We start from the raw sequence: 14,873 nt of genomic DNA on the forward strand, positions 1-14,873 counted from the left end.
ATGCCAGGGAGGTCTGTCAGTCCTCAGTTTTGTTCTCCCTTTCGGGGATCAATACAACTGTTAGTCTCTGCTTAATTTATGGTCAGAGTTTAATTTAGCCCCACACGTGCATTTATGGGCCTGCAATCATAAAGCAGTTGCGTTCCTGCGGGTTGGTGATGCCGCACCTGTTGACCAAGAGGTGCCCTCCTCTGCTCCTTTACTCCAAGCAGAAGCACAGTGCAGATCTACACACCAGCTCTCCCACCCCACTGCCACCAATGTTTTGGCTTTCTCACAGGTTGTGTGAATGCTGAAGTGGGGAATAAACACATGCACACATGCAGAGGGAGAGAGGGGAACATCACGTATGACAGCATGTGTGGGGTCCTTGTTCACTTGTGGTTGTGTGCAAAATGCAATCATGTGAGTTGTGCGTCTTACTGTCAACACTTATGTGATCCCTTTCCCCCCCTACAGGCCTTGCCCTATGTATGCCTACTAATAGCCATGCTGTTCTTCATCTATGCCATTATTGGCATGCAGGTAAATGGGGGGCTGCAACAGAGAGAAGCCAACACTCCCTTCGACTTCCGAATGTGGAGTTCCTGTTTATCTATGAATGGTGAAACCCACGGCTCAAATTTCCTTTACTTGTCTAATCTGTTTTTAAACCCATTTCCGAGAGTGGCCATTTTCACCCCTTGCTGCAATGAATGCTTTTTGGCAGAGTCCCACAATGACTGCTAGAGTTGGACAGGGCATTGAAGATCATCTAGCCCACTCCTTGGCTTGATAGAGGAAAACCAGAAGAGGAGCATTTCCAGCAGTTGGCTGTCTGAGTCTCTGCTTCCAAAGCTCCAGAAGAGACCCTGTATTACAACCTAGCTCCGTGGTTCCATGAATGAACGGCCCTTCTCATCAAGACAGGTCTCCTAATGTCCAGCCAAAATGTCGTCTCCTGGAACCATAGGCTGCCGTCAGGGGGGGAAGAGGATTATTTTTTCTTTAGGCTTGAAGGACTGGAAGAAAGCTACCATGGTCCTGTTCCACCTTCTCCAAGTTAAACTCACCCAGTTCCTTCATTCTTTCCCTCACAGGGCTGGTTTTCTGTACCCCTATCTTGGTTGCCTTCTTTTTGGAACCCATTCCAATCACATGCACTTCTGATCCTCAGGTTAACTCTAAGGTGGAGATTCTTCCTGCCCCAGGGCCATATTTCTCCATGGGTAACATATCAAGGATTGCATGCCAGGGGTGGGTGGGGGCAGAATCAAAAGTGGTCAGAGATACACTTGACTTCTCCCCTCTCTTATGCACAAACACATGTGCCACCCCCTCGCACAATTTGCCCATCCTTTGATGCACACTTACACACTGCAATGTGCATTGGGGAAAAACCTCCCATTTCCAGAGAGGTCTTTCCCCAGTGCAAATGGCAGTTATGCGGTCCCCAATCTGGAGCAAGGCCTTATCATAGAATCATAGAGTTGGGTGGGACCAGAAGGCCATCAGTGCCCAGTGCTCACCAAGTTAAACCATCCCTCTCAGACGGCTGTCTGGCTGCATCTTGAATGCCTCCAGTGTGGGAAAGCCTACAAACTCCCAAAGTCATTGGTTCCGTCGTCGTACTGTTTTAACATTCAGGAAACTTTTCCTGATATCTAGCCAGCACCTGGCTTCCAACTTATGCATTTCGCCCAACTTACGCATTTGGCATGCGTTTTGTAATCAGTGAACAATCTCACAAAATTCAGAGTAATGGAAAAACTGATGGATAATTACATTCCGGTTTGAAGATAAGTGTGGACAGTGCAAATCACTGTCCACACAGTGATTCCAGTGCCTCCCCATCCCTACCTCCCATGTCTTTCCTGAGTGGGGTGCCTGCAGCAGAAAAGAGGAAGTGGAGCAAATCCATTTTCCCAGCTTCCCACCAGAAGCCACATCGCACAAGAACATCTCCACTAGGGCTCTCGCTGGACATTCAGGCCCTGGACTTGCCACGCACGCAAATGTGTCAGCCAGCCTTCCCAAATAAAGCATCTTCCAGATAAATTGGACTGCAACTCCCGTCCCTGTTTGTTTATTCATTTTAGTTATTTAGAATATTTATATGCCGTCCTGTCGCGAAGGCCTGTTTGGGACGAGGATTGTGGGAGTTGCAGTCCAACTCACCCGGAAGGGGACCAAGCTGGTGAAGGCTGTATGAGTGATAGGCTGCTGTTTGGCATGTGCGGTGTTTTTTCCCATCCCTGTTGACGGTTCTCGTGACGGCAGGCAAGGAGAACCGCTTTCACCTTGGCTTGGTTGTTTCTTCCCTTCCAGGTATTCGGAAACATTGCCCTGAATGATGACAACGCCATCAATCGACACAATAACTTCCAAACATTCTTGCAAGCATTGATGCTGCTTTTCCGGTAAATGAGTGCCCACCTGTCTGTATTCCAAACCGTTGTCAGTCTTGCCCTGTGGGGCTTTGTGTAGAATGAATCTGCTCCTTCTCAAGATCAAGCATCTCGTCAGGGCAGGTCACAGCAAAGTAACAGTGACCAGTGTTTGCTCGACAGCCTTTCCTGCAGGTCTCTGTCACTGCGCTTGTTTGTTAATTTGCTAATGTTATGTTTGTTAATCCCCCACTTCTTGGCCTCTCACGGAAGCCTCAAAGCAGCTCCCCTATAAAGCAATCAAACATTTGAAAGAGTCATATGAAGTGAGCCGAAATCAGCAGTCAGGTGGGGTGGGAAAAGAACGGAACCCAAAGGACAGTGAAATTGCATGCACAAATACCAGTAAAGAAGGAGCTAATTTGGCCCTCTTAGGCTGCCAGAATATCTACCATGTGTAACAGCATTGTAGACTCCCTGGCCATGTATGCCATATGCTAAATAAATAAATCCCCCCCCCCCATTAGTACTCTCACTAAGCTTTCCCACAGAATGTGTAACTGCGTTAATAAGGGAGAAGCTAGCCTTTTAGGTGTCACCAAAATTGCAAACTTTTTCCTACGTCACTGAGGTTCTTGCAAAGAATATCTAGTTAGAAGGAATTCATTCCACCACTCCAAAAAAACAAAACCCAGCACCCTTCAGCAGTGTCCTCAAAGCTTGGCAAGTCTTTAGAGAGCAGCCAATGCTCACCTCACCTCACCCTCCTTGAACTTCTCTTTGAGAATTCTTTTGATCTGAGATATTTCCCTGCAAGAAAACACCCCTCCATTTGGAGAGGAGAAGAGGCTGAAGGGAAACCCAGGAGACTCTTCTAAAAATGTATCGTGGGCAGAGAAATCCACTGCAACCTTGAAATGCTTCTCTGTCCATTTGGAATGATACATTTGGAATGGACATGTGGGTAAATTCCCCCCTTTTCTGCTCTTCCGCAGGCTGGGTGGGCTCCACTAAATCAACGGTTTGGATGTGTTTTTGTTGTTGTTGTTGTTGTTGTTTTCCATTGTGCTTGCTTTTCTTAATCCCAGCTCTCCCTTGGGCATGGTGGGGGGGAAATAAATTCCTGACCCCCGAGTGGAAGGGAGAACTGGGCAAACAGAATGCCCTACTCTTTCTTGGTACTTTTCCACTGCCTCCAGAGGGATTGTTTTTATTTTCCCTGTCTCCACCAGGCAGCCTTAAAAACCTTCTGGGTCTCTTGTTTTTGGATGAAATCAGGTATAAGTTTAGACTAGAGAAAGTCCTAAATCTTCTAGAAGCCCCAACCACACACCACACACTGGACAGGAAGGTTTGTGGTGTTCTGTCCAATGTTCTTTCTGGCAACTAATACTCAGAGGAATGTAGATATCATGGCCCAGATAAGCTATTGATAGACTTGGCAATTCCAGTGGGACAAGTCTCCCTGTTGTATCGTTCACTGTTGTCTTCCTCAACATTTGTCCTGTGGAAGTGTCTGCTTACCACACAAGGTAGACCAAAACTCCCAGTGGGTTGAGGGCAGTCTTGTAAGCTCTGGCCCCCCAACATTCCTGTCCACCCAACTCTCTTCTAGATCCTTATGCATTTAGCCCAAAGATCACAAGAAGTTTCTTGTGCTCAGTGGAATGGGCCTACGGAGCTCCTACACCTAGAGGACTTGAATGCTCTTGCAGCATCCTAGTCAGATATGTGGACTAAATTAACAAAAATCCATAGGGTATCCAGTCAGGACAGCTTTATGACAGGTGAGCATGAACTTGTTTCAAAGATCTGTGTCTTAAATCTCACTGGGAGAGAAAATTGGCAGGTTGGCAGGCAATGAGCCCAGTTTCTTCAGAGAAAATAGAAGGCCGCATCAAATTATATTAGGTTCTGTGCATATAAAGAATTTGTGTTAATCAACAGTTACCAGGGATGAATAATTAATCATCATTAATCCCAAAATGTTAATGAACGCAAGCTGTCTGAACATGGTCAATAGAAACAATTAGTGCCTGGAGGGGGCGGAGGTGAAGCCAAAGCTTTGATCTTGGGTTTCATGAATATAAATGGAGCATGGGAGTTGTTTTTCCTTGCATGCCACCTTCGCTCCAGGTAGACAGAACGAATCCCTTATTTGTAATCATTCAAGGATGCAGTCACGTCTTTTGCAAAAGTTCTACTGGTGGGTGTCCAACCTCTTTCAGCTTTAAGGCTCTTGCAGTGAGCAGACCAGTGTGAACTGCACCAAAGGCGAAAGGGAGCACTTCTAACGGAGCTTTGAGAGCATCATTCCAATCCTGTAGAACAGAAAGGAAACATGAAAAAGTTGGAAAGCCCTTGACCAGTTCATGGTCAGTGGGAAGGCAGTGGAGCCAAGGAAGGGCATAGTCCTCTGGGGAGGGTTCAGAAGGCTGGATTAGGGCCTCATTTGCGCTGGGTTGGATCCACAGATCAAGTGGGAGGCCTTCATATTTGGAGCAATTTTCCCAACACAGGTGGTCTGGTACCAGCACTCATCCTTTCAGTGCCAGGGAAGATGGGCTTATTTTCCCAGATAGTTGGGCCTTCGTGTCCATCAAACTGCTGTGGCGACAAGGGTCCATCCAGCCCAACTTCCTGTTGACATTGCGGCCGGCCAGCTGCCCTCAGGTCCCCTCAGGCAGGACACGTGCGTGACAGCCCTCTCCCAGCCATGTTGTCCAGCCACTGGAATCAAGAAGCACACTGCTTCTGGTAGCAGAGGTGGAACGCAGCCCTCGGGCTTGTAGCCATAGATGGTCGTCTCCTCCATGAATCTGGCCAATCGCTATCTAAACCCAACCAAATCGGTGGCCACCACAAAGTCTTGTGGAAGTGAATTCCATGGTTCGACTGCGTGGTGAGGAAAGGATTCCTTCACCCTTTGCTCCCTTCTGTGGTCCTAATTTGGACCAAAATCTTGCTTTGCTTTTACGAGGACAATACTCAGTAGTCCCCAGGCAGGGGAAGATTCTTTTCGGACTCCCCAGACAACTGCTGCACGGGTGAAATAGAGCCTAGTGGGACCAGGGAGCTGACCTGGCATAATGCAATTTCCTGTGATCTCTCTCTCTCTCTCGCTCTCTCTCTCTCTCTCTCTGTGAGCAGGAGTGCCACAGGGGAAGCCTGGCACGAAATCATGCTCGCGTGCCTGAGCGACCAGCCATGTGACGAGAGCTCCAATCTCAGCAAAAACGAATGTGGAAGCGACTTTGCATATTTTTATTTCGTATCCTTCATCTTCCTCTGCTCCTTTCTGGTGAGTCCACCCTCCCACTAGATGTCTTGCCACCCAGATCTAGCTCCCCAGCTCCTCCTGCCCTCTCCTTCCCTGGCCAAAATAGCCTTCCCTTCCCCTCCTCTCCCTGCTCATGGGTCCTCAATGTGGCACCCTCTAGACATTCTGAATTCCAAGTCCCATAATCCCCATCCAGTATGACCAATGGCTGACACATGGTAATTGTGGTCCAAAGCATCTCAATGGTAGCTTTTGGGGGAATGCTCTTGGGGTGGTAAGATGATTTCTTAATTTGATGAGTTTGCACATATTGGCTTCATTCTCACGGTGATTGTGAAGCTTTTTCCAGACTACATGACTTAATGAGATGGTTCTTCCTGGGATCCCTTGCTTTAAAAGAGCAACATTATATTTTTGGGATGGTTCCAGATGTGGTCATACTTTGAGCAGACTTTCTGATGCCTGTGGCCACCTAAATTGTTCAATGGATCTCCTCCAAACTTGACTACCTGGATCTGAATCTTCCATTGCTCTTATATAGCTGGGAGAGTTTTGGTTCTGGAATAAAATGCTCTTATGTTTCGGCTTGCCTTGTACCAGAACTTCCTCTTTGATGAAGCTTTGGTAGACCCAGCAGAAACAGGTTCCAAGCCTGGTAACTCACCATCAAGAGACATTCCCTTGATTCCCTGATAACTCACCGTCTGGACATTCCCTTTCAACTTCCTGGCCATCTCAGCTGGAGGTCCGAGCTGATGGTCCTTGCTGAAGAAGGTCCATATAAAAAGGCACCTGGGTAGTAGATAATGATGCTCCTGGAATTAACCTCATGCAAGTTTCTCCCTGGGATCCAGCGTTCAGACTGACCCATTATTGTTTCTGAAGTGGCAAAAAGAGTACTCTGTGATTGCATCTCTTATTTCCAAATATTAAGCATTCCCCATTGGCTGGTTCCTTCAGTGGATTGCTTTTACCTCCCCCATATTACCCATGGGTGCCTATTAAAATGCACTGGCAAGATACATAGTTCTGCTGAATGTGTACAGAACTTAATGGGACATGTTATTCCTGTAGACAGGGAACTAACATGATGTACTCAAACTGCAACCCTTAGGGCTGAAGGCAAGGTACCCCCATCTAAATTTCTGGGAAGGAAATGGATGGCTTTCTGAATGCTCTTTTGCTGCATTTATCCATGAGGACCTAATTGAGTCAGAAGCTAATAGTCAAGAGGAGGAAAAAAGCACCAATGGTGCTCCCATCCCCAACTCATGCAGGGATGGAAAATATCTGGTCCTCCAGAAGTTGGACTGGAAGTTCCATCATCCCTCGCCTTTTGAGCTGCGGTTCAACCACACCTTCCCCTACTGCTGACTCAACAGCAAAGCCACTCTGGAAGCAAGTCACTGCTCTGGAAGTTTGCATTCATGCACAGGAGAAGCTAATGCCTTTCCTTCTCCCCACCCTGGACTTCTCTCCTCGCTTCCCCCCTCCCTCTGCAGATGTTGAACCTATTTGTGGCTGTAATCATGGACAACTTTGAGTACTTGACACGAGACTCTTCAATCCTAGGACCCCACCATCTCGATGAGTTCATTCGCGTTTGGGCAGAATATGACCCAGCCGCCTGGTATGTATGTTCTCTGTGCCCAGTATCTCATTCTTCTGAAATTGCTCTGGACAAACGTGGCACCTGTTCTCTGATCAGACATCCCTCAAACTACTGACTGTTTCAGTGCCTGAATCTTGTCTTCCTGTGGTTGACTTGTTAAGAGACTGATGGTGCAATTCATGGGTGTCTACTCTGAAGTAAGCCCCATTAATCTCGACAGGCCTACTCTCCGGGAAGGGTGTGTAATAATACAGTCCAAGGCTGAAATCCTAATCACACTTCCCAGAAGGCAAGTTGCATTTAGCTTAGCGGGACACACCTTTGCACCTCTTTTGGTGACTTCCTTACCCAAAAGAACCCTGCGTGAAAATGGAAAGTCACAAGATGGTTTCTACCTCTACTCCCGCCTCTCCAATGATGCGCTCCAATGACACTATATTGTGGCGAATCTTGATGCAACGGACGCTAGGAGCTGCTTTTTCCAACCTGGTGCAGTCTGCGCCATCGCCCCGGTCTGCGTGGCCATTCTTGGCTGGGGAAAAGGGCAGCCCAGCCCAGCCCAGCCCAGCCCGTCTGCAGAGCACCAGGTTGGAAAAAGGTGGCCTAGAAGAATTTCCCTTGAGCAAATTGGCCGTGCACTAAATCACACAAATGACTGGGGTTGTTTGGATCTGCCGGTGCTTGGAAATCACGGGAGAGCAATGAATACAGAGCAGGAGGCTCATGGCACCTGGAAGATAACTAAATTACAGTTGTGACTTGGAAACTTGATGTGAACAGCACTGGGAGAGAGAGAGAGAGAACAAGTTGCCTGGTGTTGCCTAGAAACAGTCGTGTGATTTCTAGAAATATGATTTACAGCACTATCCTATCCATGTCTGCTCAGAAGTAAATCCCACTGAGTTCACTTGGAGTTGTTCCCAGTTGTTCCCAGCAAGAATCCAGCCTAAATACCTTTTTGCCTTTAGTTTGCCCTCTGGGCCTGGGACATAAATTGAACTCTCCACTTTGCATCCCACTCTGTTTAGTGTTAATTAAAGGTTTGATTGGAAGTTATTCATTTAGCTCATCTCCATATCCATTAATATGGAAGGAAGGCAATTTTATTAAGCAGGGGATCTGCTTTTGTCCATTTGGAACATTAGCATTTGAGCTTTGCCTAAACTTAGCTGCTGTGTCAAACACTTTCCCCCTAAATGTGTTTCTATTTATCCATTGTGTTGAGGATGTGTTTTTTTCAGCCAGCTGAAAAAGCCACTCTGCTTATAGGTGATAGCATGAAATGCCAAGGATATAATTATGTTTCCATGGTGAACCCACCTGACATGTTACCATTCATTTCTATGGAGTCACTATTTCTCCAGTAATGCTTTATGCCACCAATATAATTGGAACCATCTTCTAAGCCAAGGAAAAAGTGAATCTGTCAGTTTAGTTTTGTCCCCAAAGAACTTTGTTTGTATCTCAAATGCTTTTAATTCCATGGAAGGAACAACTCTGGAAACTTTGGTAAGCTGTTATTTAAAACATAAAAGACGTGAACAAAATTGTCAAAATTCTGACTGAATTCAGTAGTAGGTTCCTAACATGGAGAAGATAGTGTTATGCCTGCTGTCCATGCAGATAAAGCAGAATAAAGATAAAGGCTAAAGAGAGGGTAGGACAGCCAAGGTGGAGGACATCCCTGATGGCATCTTGCTTCAGAAAGCCCTTCAATCTAGCTCAAAGAAGCCTCCATCTCTTCTCAGGAACCAACCAACCAGAGAGAGACAAGTAGGACCATTGCACAGGACAGGATGGGCAACCTGGGGCCTTCCAGATGATGTTGGTCAACCACTCCTATCAGCCCTAGCCAGCAAAATTGATGGCAATGGATTGTGCAAGCTTTTTTCCAGCAACAGCTGGCGGGACCCAGAGTTCCCATATCTGGTGTTAGGCAAGATCAATGTAGTCCATCAAATAGCCACTACACCCCAAACTGTTTGGGGCCCTGAAGGTTGACATGCAGGAATTGATCATCTCAGATCTCAAGCTAGACATGTTCTGAAGGGAACATGATGGATCTGCAACTTCACATGATGAAGCTGTCCCATCGAGAAATAGTCCATCCTCTCCACCTCCACCTCCAATCTCCTTGGTTTACTATCATTTAGATTGTAGCAGCAGAACGACCTCCTCTATCGGACCTCCATCTTGGTGTCCTCCAGATGATGGTATGATAACTTGTGTCATAGATCATGCTAATTATGGCTGATGGGAGTCGAACATCTGGAATGCATTAGGCTGGGTGAAGTTGCTGGAGAGTATTTCTAATGCTGAAAAGGCAAAATGGATATTGGCTTGATTTTGAAAGTTTATATTAAATATAAACATTTTAAATCAAACCACTTACAAAACCAACAGTAAGTCGATATTAAGGCTGCAGTTGACGCATGAAGGCCGGCCAGCTTGAGATGGATAAAGTCCCACTGAACTTCTGAGTATACGTGCATATGGATTGTGCTGAGATATTTTTAGAGCTACAAGATCTTGTTCTTTTACTGTGGTTCCAAAAACGATCCTTCCTTGGCCCAGATTGGAAGTTCATTCTTTACTGGAAATGCTCCAGAATGTAAAATTGCCATCACATTTCTTCTTCTTCCTTTTTTACCATGTTGGTACGAGGATCTGGGAAGAAATCTCTCCCATGAAAATTTTGCCATAACTTATGATTCTGTTTCCTTTCCAGTTGCCGGATTCATTATAAAGATATGTACAATTTATTGCGAGCTATTGCTCCACCCCTGGGATTAGGAAAGAACTGCCCTCATAGGGTGGCATACAAGGTTTGGAATTTCAGAAAACTCCATCCAGTACATTAGTTTTTTTGTTTTTCATCCTTTCCTCCTCCCTTCCTTCCTTCGGCCTTGATTTTGAACCTGGAATCCTTTTATTTGTCTCAATTAAGTCTGACCAAAAGGCAAAGCAAAAGAAGAAGAACCTGGAATGAAACTAACTTGTTGCCTGAATGGGCATGATTGACCAGCCTCCTGCCCACCTCGTGCTCCGTGTCCCTCAATGCATCTCCCTCCTTATGCACCCTTATGCATCCCACTGGCCTGGACCTGGGCAGCCTTGTGAGAGAGTCAGCTTTGCAGATGTTAACTCCTGGAGGCCAGGAATGGGAGTGACTGGAGGTAGCCCAGCCCACCCGAAATCATGGAGCAGATCTTTAGCCAAGAAGGCCAGGCAACTCAAGAGCAAGTGATGCCATGCACTTTGTGGGAATTTCCCCACCCTTTCCCTCCACGGTGGAGTGGCGAAATGTTCTCCCTGGTGGGGCATATTCCTCTGGACAAATTCGTCAGGTTCACATGCCTGTGGCGGGTAGGAGCCAGAGCCGCCCCCTCCCTCCTCCTCTCTCTCTTCTCCACTCCCCTTTTCCTGTCTCTTCCTCCTCTTCTCATTCTTTTCTTTTTCCTTTCTCTCCCTTTACTTTTCTCTCCCTCTCCCTCTTCTTTCCCTCCTCTCCCTCATTCTCTTTCTCTCCCATATTCCTTCTCCCTTTATCTCTTCTCTTCCCCACCTTTCTTTTCTTTCTCTGTTTCTCTCTCTCTCTTTTCCTTGTTTCCTTTCTCTTCCCCCACTTTCTCTCTGTTTTGTCCCTCTCTTCTCACTCCCTTTTTATTCTTCTTCTTGCCCTGTCCTCCTCTTCCTCTTGCCCTCTCTCTCCAGTGGCGCCACAAAGGATGTTCTGACTGGATACAGAGGCCTGAGAGACTTCATCCCACTCATGGGCTGGACTTTCATCATGCTGGTCCAGCTTCTTCTGTAGTCCTCCTTAGATAAGTGCCCATAACATTGTTCAAACTTTCCCATTTAAAAAAATACACACGTCAAGATGCCATATCAGACTCCACAATCCATGGGGCAACATCCAAAAAACATTACAGGAATATGTTTGCCAGGTGCAATGAATAACCTAGAGAGGGGAGAAGCTCATCTCAAAGGAAATAATCCATAAGGCCTAATTCAGTGTAAAGGAAGGAAAGTGCATAACTCTTTCCTCCTATTTCTCTCTCCTATAAACTATCTTGCCTCTTGGCCATCTTTACAGCACGAAGAGAATGCCTACCGTCCAGCAGAGAGGAGTAAGTAACTTGATTCTACATCAAAGCAAGTATGTCTCATGGAAATGGATTTGTCTTTAGCAACCCTTAAATTGAACTAATGGTAGAATTTATAAATGCTAATCAAATATCAAGCTCCCCCATCCTGGCATCCCCCCCCCCAAGATGTGTGGGACTACAACTCCCATGCCTTCCAGCCAATGAAGTTGCTGTCATAGCTAGCCTGGGACAGTGGGAATTGTAGTCCAATACAGTTGGGCGGGGACAGGCTGGAGAAGTTTAAGAGGTTAAATTTGAGTTCAGTGGTAGGACCTATAGGTATTAGCTAGAACCCACATGGGGAGAAAGTGAAGATGATCTTGGATGGTCATAGTCCTACCAAGGTATCATTGCATGAACCTGTGGAGGTAGGAGATCAATCACATCTAGTGGCTTCACTCCTGTGTCCTCATGCTCATGGGCTCCACCTTCTGGCTTCCTTCTCTGAGGAACAACCGATGGTGGCTTTCTCAAGCCCCCTGCTGAATTTGCCTCAGCTTGCAACTGGGGAAGCTGCCTTAGAAGATTCCCACTTCTGAAGAGGCAGATGTGCTTGGATTCTTCTTTAGAGCTTCCCACATGGTGTGAGAAGATTGGAGGAGAAGAGCATGTCATGTGTGGAGATGCTGAGGGTCACCTCCATGGCTTTGCCCCTTCCACCAGAGGTTCGGGCAACCGCACAAAGGGGCAGCCCCGGTGGCTTTATTGACCCCTTCCAACTCCACTGTCCCATGGTTCCATGAAACCTGAATGGTCCTGGGCTATAGAGTGACTCTGGCCAGTGGCCACCACCAAACTGGACGTCCTCTAAAGGCTTCTAGGTCAGATGGGACTTTTTTGAGGGCAAGAACTGTGCACTTAATGCCCAACCCCATTTCTTCCCCTGGCTCTTGACCCCTGACTCTTTGCTGTGCTGTGGCCCACCGCAAGCCATTTTTACAGTCAGACTTGATGCCCAGCAGGAAGATACTGGCCATGAGCCACCACTGAGGCAAGGGGAATGGGGGAACTATAGAGGTGGAAACCGTCCAGATTTGCTGGAACAAAAGAATGGTGTTCTTGCTTGTTATCCATGTGATTGCAAAGTTGGCCTCTGGCAGGGTTCCAGCTCGGCTGCAAATGGCTCTTGCCCTTTTGCTCAACTTACTGCCAAGCGTTTCTCCTGTTGGGGTAAAGGGAAGTTGCCTTCACTGGTCTCCAGCTGTCCTCCCTAGCCGTGTTGCTCCCCAATTGAGCAAACGGCCACGTAAAGGGAAAGCAAGCCTTTGGTTTCCGCCCCAGCTGACTGTCCCAGAATGCTCCCAACCAGCCCTCCTTGGCATGATGACTATAACCACGTGACACGTGCGCACAGAAAGACAAATGCCAGACCTTTCCGTGTCCCTCTTATGCTTTCAGATCCATCCTTTCCCATACCCCTTTGTCTGACGTCAGGGATCCAGTGCTGCTGCCACAGGGAGACAAACCTCTGATTGATTCGTTTCTTTATATATATATTTTATCCATGAGCAGGTGGAAGGAGACTCAAGGAGATGCCATGGGAGAAATCTTCCGATTAACTCTTTGTTTTGCTTTTTCCCCCCCTCCCGGAAAACAAACAGCCAATCTAATTAACTGGATCTCTCTTTTTTCCCTTCCTCTCTCCCCTTTGTCTGCCTCCCCCTGTACGTGTGTTTTTTCTCCTTGTCTCGCTCCCTTGAATCATTTGTCCCCTCCTCTCCCCGCCTCCCCTGCTTGGATCTCCCCTCCTCCTGGCTTTTGCTTCTCTCTTCTTCCCCCTCTTCCGGCTCCAAGTGGGCGCATCAGTTACACAGACATGTATGAGATGCTGAGACACATGTCGCCACCACTTGGACTGGGAAAGAAATGCCCAGCCCGCGTTGCCTATAAGGTTAGAAGCACCTTCCTGGATGATGCGTCCCGGTGGCTAAACCGAATGCCGCCTTCTTCTGTGATAACTGTGGCTTCTTCTGAGCTCTTTCAGATGCTTCGATCTCCTAGTTCAGGGGTGTCCAACGTTTGGCCAAAGTGACTCCCCAGCCTGGCCTGCTCAATCGGCATAACAAAGTGGCTGGTTTGGCTATGTATTCCATGCTGTCATGGGACCGCTTCCCATATCTGGGGTGAGACACACCTGTGGATGTCACACAGTCCTGGCTTTTTCGAAAGGGGTAACTGCCCCCATGTCCCCCGAGATGGATGCCAAAAAGAGGAGGATCTCCCAATGTCTTCATCCTTCCAATCCCAGGCAGATGTTGAATGCACCCACAACCGAGAGGGTCTGAAGGGGATCCCAGTTCTCCAAAACTTTCTTGTTCAAAAGGACAGCACCCTCCCAAAGGGTGATTTATCTGCTGCCTTCCCGGTGGTTTGGAACATGCCCCCTCCGTTGGCGATGCTGCTTATGCACATGTTGAGAAAAGATGTGAAGAGTTTGTATTTTCTATAGTACGTCTCTTGGGTGAAGAGGCAGCTTTCTGAGCAATTTGAGTTTGACACCCCTGTTCTAGCTTTCAACATTCCTCATGCCAGTCATCGCAGTTCTATCATTCTGTTTCCTAGCTAGCCAAATCTCTTCCTGTCCATTGAAAAACACAACTCTCTTAATCCATTTTTCCAGTCCTCCCTCCATCCTTTTCTGCCTGCTGAGAGAGCAGTGACAACCTGAGCTCGGTTTACAAGAGTATTAAGTGAGATTTAACAAATCCTCTGCATCCACGGACCTCAGCTCTGTCCTAAGGGCAAGCTGGGTTGCTTCTTGAGGGAAAGCATGCCGTGCAATCCTTGCGGGTCAAGCTGGGACTTCTCTAGGACCCGCTTGAATGGATGGCACCTGGCAGGCATCTGTTGGACCAGAGTTCCACAAGGTAGGGACAGAGCACTAAGTGCTAGGCCCATGCCCACACCTGTGAGAAGCCGGGGAAAAAATGGATGGAAGGGGAGTAAACCTTCCTATAGGAAAGAACAAGATTTGTCTGTGTCGCAGGACAAAATTCTTTGCCAAAAGGAGTGGTAATTCCAGATAAAACATGGGGACCCGGCTTGCTGAGCCTCTTAAAATGTTGATGCTCTGGAAACTCCAGTGGTGTGTTGAACTCAACCTGGCATTTTTTGAATCTGCTTCAAAAAGACGGTTTTGCTCCTCTCTAAAGAATGCAGGAAAAAGGATAGTGGTGATGCTAATTTGCCTTCACTGAGAATAATCCTCTACTTAGAGAGCAATTTATGCTTGTGCTTGGAGAGTATTAAAACCAAGCCAGCGCCTGCCTCTCCTAATGACCCCTACATGAATAGCTATTCTCCTTTTTGTCCCTGCAAAAGCAACCAAGAAAAATGACATTGCTAACAAAACACCCACCTAATACTTTTGTATCCGCTCCCTGTGCCTGTTGGTTCTTCTGAGCCCTTTTTTTTTCCCTTTGAAAGATTTCAGGGTAAGGATGGGATCTCGGCTGTCTTTTAATGAG

General features: G+C 47.1%; 1 protein-coding gene across 1 annotated transcript in view; it reads left to right on the plus strand.

Moving 5' to 3' along the window:
- CACNA1B (calcium voltage-gated channel subunit alpha1 B) overlaps positions 1-14,873 on the plus strand; it is a 249,634-nt gene that overhangs the window by 216,045 nt on the left and 18,716 nt on the right. Inside the window, exons 36-40 of the mRNA XM_044439840.1 lie at positions 460-525; positions 2,308-2,399; positions 5,517-5,667; positions 7,149-7,276; positions 13,201-13,297. Coding sequence (XP_044295775.1) covers positions 460-525; positions 2,308-2,399; positions 5,517-5,667; positions 7,149-7,276; positions 13,201-13,297 — 534 coding nt within the window. The remainder of the gene's footprint in view (positions 1-459; positions 526-2,307; positions 2,400-5,516; positions 5,668-7,148; positions 7,277-13,200; positions 13,298-14,873) is intronic.

Source organism: Varanus komodoensis, unplaced genomic scaffold (assembly GCF_004798865.1).
Source record: "Varanus komodoensis strain SLA01 unplaced genomic scaffold, ASM479886v1 scaffold36, whole genome shotgun sequence".
In the NCBI taxonomy this organism is placed as follows: domain Eukaryota; kingdom Metazoa; phylum Chordata; class Lepidosauria; order Squamata; family Varanidae; genus Varanus; species Varanus komodoensis.